Source organism: Piliocolobus tephrosceles, chromosome 5 (assembly GCF_002776525.5).
Source record: "Piliocolobus tephrosceles isolate RC106 chromosome 5, ASM277652v3, whole genome shotgun sequence".
Lineage (NCBI taxonomy): Eukaryota > Metazoa > Chordata > Mammalia > Primates > Cercopithecidae > Piliocolobus > Piliocolobus tephrosceles.
The window spans coordinates 143,405,944-143,414,553 of NC_045438.1; the positions used below are offsets into that span (position 1 = coordinate 143,405,944).

The 8,610-nt window shown below is 39.7% G+C and overlaps 1 protein-coding gene across 6 annotated transcripts in view; it reads left to right on the top strand.

Moving 5' to 3' along the window:
* The window catches only part of LOC111541089 (cytidine monophosphate-N-acetylneuraminic acid hydroxylase), a 59,600-nt gene extending 54,900 nt beyond the window's left edge, over positions 1–4,700 (top strand). For 4 of the 6 annotated variants that reach the window (XM_023209727.1, XM_023209725.2, XM_023209729.1 and 1 more), the window contains 2 exons: positions 1,153–1,249; positions 4,120–4,700. In XM_023209727.1, coding sequence (XP_023065495.1) covers positions 1,153–1,249; positions 4,120–4,182 — 160 coding nt within the window. In that variant the 3' untranslated portion in view covers positions 4,183–4,700. Of the gene's footprint in view, positions 1–1,152; positions 1,250–3,894 lie in introns of all 6 variants that reach the window. The other 2 variants (XM_023209728.1, XM_023209726.2) reach the window with 1 other exon arrangement.
* Positions 4,701–8,610: the final 3,910 nt, after the last annotated feature.

The window sequence follows — 8,610 nt, forward strand, 5'->3', positions numbered from 1 at the left end:
CTCCTGACCTCGTGATCCACCCGCCTCGGCCTCCCAAAGTGCTGGGATTACAGCCGTGAGCCACCGCGCCCGGCCTGAAAAAAAATTTTAAAACGAAAAATTAAAACTACAAATAGCCGGGCGCGGTAGCTCAAGCCTGTAATCCCAGCACTTTGGGAGGCCGAGACGGGCGGATCACGAGGTCAGGAGATCGAGACCATCCTGGCTAACACAGTGAAACCCCATCTCTACTAAAAATACAAAAAACTAGCCGGGCGACGTGGCGGGCGCCTGTAGTCCCAGCTACTCCGGAGGCTGAGGCAGAAGAATGGCGTAAACCCGGGGGGCGGAGCTTGCAGTGAGCTGAGATCCGGCCACTGCACTCCAGCCTGGGAGACAGAGCCAGACTCCGTCTCAAAAAAAAAAAAAAAAAAACTACAAATAATCCCACTACCCAAAAAGAATAATTTATATTTTGGTGTCTAGCTAATCTTTCTTTTTTTCCTTAAAAGCACATATACCGTACATACTTTTCTACTTGTGTGTTTATCAAAGTGATTTTCCACAGTATTGTATTTTCCTACATCATTTTTAATGCCTGCTTACCTGATACCACATACCTATATTAGTACTTTATTTAACCTCTGTGACCTTGAAGTCGTTTCTAACTTTTCACTATTTGAAACAATGGCAGATAATCATGTGGATGTGTCTTGCACACATTCATAGTGACTTCTGTAAGTTAAATTCCTAGGAGCGGGGCTGCTGCATTCTATGAATACAGTGTCTAGGCTTTTAGTGCCCTCTACCAAATTGTTCTTTGGGAAGCCAGTTCACCTTTCCAAAAATAATGTATGAGAGAATACATTTACCTGTACCTTCACTAAAACTAGATTCTATTGCTTCTGTGTACAGGATATAGATCTAGATTTTCACATATAAGGATTCCTTAAAGCAAGGAACATCATAGTACAATCAAAATAAGACAAAATCATCATGTTCTGAGGGACTGTGTTCAACACCCCGAAAGTTCTGAGCTACATCAACAGCTGGAACCGTACAGAAACACTATCTCTTAGGGAGGACAAGAGTACCAGGTACCAAATAGATCCTGGCAAATGAACAGGCATGGAAGTTTCCAGAGCACATTCCCATGCTTTATCTCTCTTACAGGTTTTGGAATCATTTTCAAATAAAACTTCCCCTCACGCCACCCAACTGGAGGTCATTCCTGACGTGCTGTGAGCAGAATGGGCCTGGGATTTCACAAGTAAGGAATCTCCTGTAGGTTTGGGAGCCATCCTACCATGCATTCCGTGACACTCTCTTTGACACCTAAATTAAGCAGACACCCTGCCTGACAGAAACCTGACTTTTGGGGGACTGAGAACAGCTAACATTACAAGACATTCAAGTGTTTTAAAAAGTAAATTAACAGGCTGGGCTTGGTGGCTCACGCCTGTAATCCCAGCACTTCGGGAGGCCAAGGTGGGTGGATCACCTGAGGTCAGGAGTTTGAAACCTGCCTGGCCAACATGGTGAAACCCTGTCTCTACTAAAAATACAAAAATTAGGTGGGGTGGTACTTGCCTATAATCACAGCTACTCAAGAGGCTGAGGCAGGAGGATTGCTTGAACAAGGGAGGCGGAGGTTGCAGTGAGCCGAGATTGTGCCATTGCACTCCAGCCTGGGAGACAAAAGCAAAAGTCCATCCCCCGACCCCCACCACCAAAAAAAAAAAAAAAAAAAAAAGTAAATCAGTAGTGCATCCAGTCCAGAGTCCATAGAACCTTTGGCCTGGTTGAGGTAAACATACAGCCAATAAGTAAACAGAACCAAAACTCGTCCAGGTTTTGAGTATTTGAAATGTAATCCTGAGCACACGAGGGAAAGCAGCAACAAAAACTGAGGAGAGACAAACTAAAAACCGAGGGTGAGATGGAAAGCAGCACCTCCTCATTTCTAATAGACCTCTCTCCTCTTTTGGACTAATGACGATGAACTTGCCTGGCACAAATCAGATTTGACATTCCTTTCCTGCAGCCTGAGATATGATTTTATTAAGTGAATTATAAAACCTGTCTCAGCCAGGTGCAGTGACTCATGCCTGTAATCCCAGCACTTGGGAGGCTGAGGTGGGCAGATCACTTGAGGTCAGGAGTTCGAGACCAGCCTGGCCAACACGGTGAAACCCCATCTCTACTAAAAATACAAAAATTAGCCAGGTATGGTGGTAGGTGCCTGTAGTCCAAGGTACTTGGGAGACTGAGGCATGAGAATCACTCGAGCTGAGAAGGCAGAGGTTGCAGTGAGCCAAGATTGCACCACTGCACTCCAGCCTGGGCCACAGATGGAAACACTTGTCTCAAACAAACAAACAAACAAAAACCTGTCTCCTCATGCTTCTGATTGAAGGGACCATATAATATGACTGCAAAGACAGTAGACAGTAAACTCTTTGACTCCTGCATTTATTTGTTCCACAAACAGCGATCCCATCCCATTGTGTTATAATCTATTTATTAATTGTCTTTCCCAATAGATACTGAGATTCTTAAAAGCAGGAATTATCACCTGGGTAGCCCTAGTGCCTAGCACAGTGCTGAGCACACATACAGTTTTATTCCTAATATGAATTCAAGGAAGGAAGGTACAAGTGAATTTCTCTTTCCCATTGTCAGCATGACTTGCCTCTTAAAATAGGCTTCAATGTCTTCACCAGTAAAATTGAGGTTTGAATTAGAATATCTTTTACATCCTTTCCAGTTGTAAAGTTATTTGTTCCATACTCTACCATAAGGCACTGGGCTAGAACTTCTAAGTTATAATTATAAGCTAGAAGGGATGCTAAGGAAATTCACATGCAACTTTATTACAAGGCCGACTCTCATGAGCACCGTATTTGTTGTACAAACAGAGTATCAGGAATACTGAGGAAAGAAAGATTGCATCTGAGGTTTTGAGATGACCAGGAAGAATGTTGTAGAGAGATAGCGTTTGCGGAGTAAGGGGTAGGGGATTGGCTTAAAGATTGGGAAAAGTTTTAAACAAGCTAAAATAGAGGAGAGAGATGGTAGGAAGAATATTCCAGACAGAAAGAGTGGGTGAGGTTAAAAGGTGGAAAAATACAAGGTGAATTCAAGCAATGGCAAGTCTTCCTTATATGGCACCGAAGTAAGGGGAACCAGGAAAGGGGCATGAGTGGAAACTGGGAAAATAAGGAGAGTTAAGAGGGCTCAATGCAGACGCCGAGCAGGGTTTAGCTGTTGTGAAAAAGCAAGAGGAATAAAAGATTAGGAGGCAGCAGATAGAGCAACGAGTCCAAGGTCTTAGAGATGGAGCAGTTTTGAAAGAAGACAAGTTAAAAGTGTTTCTGTATAAGTGGGTGAATGAAGCAGAGCAGAGCAGAGGTGAAGGCAATAGGAATCAAGAGGTCACTGTGTGCATTTGGACATTGCTGTATCAAGGAGACTTGGAGTCTGACTTGAGTTAAAATTCCAGCAATGTCACATACCATACAACCGTGGGGAAATTATTGGATCTCTTTGTGTTCCAGATTTCCACCTGTAAAATGAATGCAATAATAGCATTTACCTCACAGGGTTGTGTCACAGTATGAGGCATGTCTAGAAAAGTGACATGCCACGGAAAGTGAACAATAGCTGTTGACTATGTCAGCCCCACGAAATAAACAGGAGCACCATGTGGCCCACAGTCAGTGGGTAAATCCTTAAGACCTTAGGAGGAAGGTCATATTCCAGTTCACATTCCTGTTTTAGATTCTCGCTTATCTTAAAGCATTATAGACCTTGAACTAAATAAGAATACAAATTTGCCCCAATGCAGTAAGAAAATGAAAAAGCATTGAAATGAGACTCATACTGTTGTTCATTAATAATATCTTCATTTCACAGGAATGCAAAACCACATGAAAATTTCAAGAATTCACTGATGAATGAAAAACAAAATAAAAATTTATCATTACATCTTGAACATAGGAAGCTTACAGCAAAGAGACTATGCTTTATGACATCAGCAATGGATAATTCTATGTTGCCTTTGTGATTTGTGTATGTAGCTTACATTTATAGATCACTACATAGCCAGATTCAAACACATTTTACTTATTCCATCCACAGTTCTCTACAAAAAGAACCAATGAACCCAATAAGAACAAATTCTCTGTGGAAAACAAAGCATAACTGTAGTAGATACGAATCCAATCACCAAGCAAAGAGGAAGAGGAAAACGTCCAAGACTACAATGAGAATAGGGAATGGTCTGTTTTTGTGATATTCGTATGATTAAGACACACATTTTTTCCTAGGAAAATGTGATTGTTAACTAGGATTCTGGTTTACATGTTGACCTTTCCAACACACACACCACTGATTTGAATTTCAAAATTTATTTTCTGATTATATATGCTACGTCTGATTCTGAAGATACAAGAATTCAATGGTGGAATTTGTTTCCTGAAATTTCTAGATTCATACTTAGTAATAGAAGTGTTTATTACCAACTTCTCATTTAGATTAACATCAGTGATGTTTGATTATTCTGGTTAACCACACACATTATGCATAACAATAATGCTAGAAATTCAGGAATTATATTTTGTGATTTATACTGTGTGATAAATTATTCAATTTTCACTGAAAATATAATGTAGGTCAAAGTGTCTATGGTGAACAAATAAAAGATTATTTTAAAATATGAATTTTTCTCATACTAAGTCTATATTCTCATGCTATCTTTCCAGTTCTCTCCTTCTGATATCCTAATATCACCAGTTCCTTGACAACCAGATCACCAATTCACTGACCTGATATCAGCTCCTATGTCCTCACTTCCCTTTGCACTCTTCTTGCATATACCCCACATCTCCTGCTCTCTCCCCATCTCTAGCATCTCATGTCTCACTTCCATTACTTAAATAAAAAACCATGAAATCATCTTTCTACTTGGCTCTCACATCCACACTGTCAACAAATTGTCACCTCCACCTTCAGAATATATCCAGGGTCTGACCAATTTCTACCACTTCCACTGCTACCAAGATCAGAAGAGGAAGGAAACTCATGAAAGTATGATAATCTTGGCATCAGGAACTGATTTTCCTCCACAGACATCTGCCAATTCCAGAAAAGGTCAAGAAACTGAATGCCTCAAAATCTGCTCAAAGCCATTTACTGGGAGATGTCTCATGATTGACATGCTCCTAGTGTGAAGTCACCCTAAAGAGTGCCAGGGAAGCTGCTAGTTCTTGGGCGCCGTCACCACACCTGGCTCCCTTGTTTTTTGAAGCAAAAATATTGACACCAACATGTGACAAGAACATGTGGGGAAACAAAAATCTCAGGACAATTTCAGAAATGAACATAGATGCAAAATCCCAAAGTATCAACAAATTGAACCTAGCAATTTATAAAAAGGATAATTTATTACAACTCAGTTGGCTTTAGTCTCAATGCAAAGTTAGTTTCACATGTGAAAATCAACCACATTAACTGAATAAAGGAGAAATTTTAGTCTGGACTAGGTGGCTCACGCTGTAATCCCAGCATTTTGGGAGGACAAGGTGGGAGGATCACTTAAGTGCAGGAGTTTGAGACCAGCAATTTCAGACGAGCCTGGGTAACATAGTAAGATTCTACAAAAAAAATTTTTTTTAATTAACTGTGCGTCATGGCATGCACCTGTAATCCTAGCTACTCAGAAGACTGAGGCAGGAAGATCACTTGAGCCCAGGAGGTAGAGGCTTCAGTGAGCCAGGGTCATGCCACTGCACTCAACCTGGGCAACAGAGTAAGACCCTGACTACAAATAGAAGAAATTGTATAGGATTATGTCAATATATGTACAAAAAACATTTGATAAATGCTTTAATAGCCATTCGTGAACTTAAGTGAATAAAGAAACTCATAGTAACTGGAAATAGGAAAGATCTTTCTCTGAAAGAAACACTACAGCAAATATTTTAGCAGTGAGATGTTTAAACCTTCCCAGATTGGAAGTATTGCAATATAATGAAAATTCTAGTCAGTGCAATAAGGCAAGAAATACGAAGTATAATTATTAGAAGAAATAGATTAGTTGCAGACAATATTCTTGTGAACACAGAAAATTCAAAACATTCTACAGATAAGTAGAAATAATGTTTAGCAAGGTTTCTGATATAAGGTCAATATACAGAAAAAAACTAATATTTATCAGTGATCAACAGAAAATAAAAATTTTAAAAGGTACCTTTTATAACATCAAAATATCAAATACCTAGGAATAAATCTAATAAAATATGTGCACTATCTCTAAACAAAAGCTACAAAACAATATTGAACTAAACCTAAATATCAAGGATGTAATAGAGGGACATGTCATGCTAATGAACTGGAAGACTCAAATCTTTTTTTTTTTTTTTTTTTTGAGACAGTCTTGCTCTGACGCCCAGGCTGGAGTAGAGTAGCCCAATCTCGGCTCTCTGCAACCTCCACTTCCAGCGTTCAAGCAATCCTCCTGCCTCAGCTTCCTGAGGAGCTGGGATTACAGGCGCCCACCACCACACCCAGCTAATTTTTGTAGATTTCATAGAGACGGGGTTGCACCATGTTGGCAAAGCAGGTCTTGAACTCCTAATCTCTGGTGATCCGCCCGCGTCGGCCTCCCAAAATGCTGGGATTACAGGTGTGAGCCACCATGCCCTGCCAAGACTCAATATTTTTTAAATATCAAATTTACCCAACAAGTTTTAAGCCTTTGAACAGGTATTTATTTTATGGAAATTGAGAGTCAGTTTCTAAAATGTACACAACAAGAGAAAATTTCAAGAATAACCAAGGCACTCTCTAAACAAGATGAGGAATAAGGAGGATAGGAAGAAGGAGAGAAGAAGGTAGAGAGGGAGGAGTAGAAGAAGACAGTATATGTTCTACCGGATAACAAAACTTATAGTAATTTGACAGTAGGGTAAGTGGCTCAAGGGAGACAGATCAATATAACAGAATGGAAAGCACAAAAACTCGGGCAAACATGGAGACTTCCTTTAAGACAAAGATGGTACTGCAGATCAGTGGAGAAGGTGATTTAAACAAATGTGCTAGTTGAATTGGATGTCATATGCTGGGAACCTTGACCCCTATGTTATAACAGAAACAAGGAATCAATGTGAGGTGAATTATAGATCTAAATGTGAAAAGCAAAACAATAAAACTTCTAGATGATGATGTATGGAAATATCTTTGTGACCTTGCTGACAAGAATTTCTTAAACAGAACACAAAGCAGCACTAACCATCAAGAGAAAAAAATTGAACAATTAGACTACAGTAAATATAAACTCTATTCATGGCCCAGCAATCTCACTCTCAGCTGTTTACCCAAGAGAAATGGAAATATGTTCACAAAAAACTTAATAATGTTTGCAGCAGCTTTATTCAGAATTACTCCTAAACTTGAAACAATTCAAATACCTTTCAACTGGCACATGGCTAAACAAAAGCTAGTGCATCTGCACAATGGCATACTATTTCATAATTAAAAGGAATAAACTGTTGACACATGCAATGCGAATGCATCTTGAATGCGTTACACCACATGAAAGAAGCCAGACTCAAAATACAAATATATAGTTTGAGAACAAATCAGTGGTTGCCAGAGTTTAGTGGGAAGAAGAGGCAGTTACTATGAAGGGGCAGCATGAGTAAAATTTTGGGGGGGGATGGAACCGTTTTGTATCTTGATGGTGGTGGAGGTTACACAACTCTATGCATTTGACAAAACTCATAGCACTGTGTATCTAAAAGGGGAAATTTTAGTATATGTAAATTTCAAAATCACCTATTAAGCTTATTGATAATTAAGCTAATCATAAGCTACTATTAACCTATTAATAACCTATTCACTGAGAATGGTATTAAGAGAATAAAAAGGTAAGCCACAGGGTGGCTCTTACAAATTTAAAAGACCAATAATAGAGTAATAGAAAATTTCAAACTACTCACAAAAGAAGTTTTGAAAAGATGCTCAAATTAATTACTCGTTGGGGAAAGGCAAATTAAAACTCCACTGAGCTACCACTACCCATCTACCAGAATGGCTAACATGAAAAAGGCAGCTTCAAGTGTCACTGAGGATATGGAGCCATAGGAAGTCTCATACTCTGCTGGGGGAGTATAAATTAGTACAATCCCTTTGGTTAATCATTAGGCACCCCTAAAGTAAGCATACATGTAATCTATGACTCCACAATCCCCCTCATCAGTATATACCCAACAAAAATGCACACATGTATTCACAGAAACACATTATCTATAAGAATGTTCATAGCATCCCTTTTTCTAACAGAAACCTGGAAGCACCCCCAAATATCCATCAGAAGATTAAATTGTGGTATATTCATACCACAAAATTCTCCACCGAAGCAATTTTTTTTTTTTTTTTTTTAAGATGGAGTCTCACTCTGTTGCCCAGGTTGGAGTGCAGTGGCCTAATCTCAGCTCACTGCAACCTCCGCCTCCCAGGTTCAAGTGATTCTCCTGCCTCAGCCTCCTAAGTAGCTGGGATTACAGGGTTTCACCATGTTGGTCAGGCTGGTCTCAAACTCCTGACCTCGTGATCCGCCCACCTTGGCCT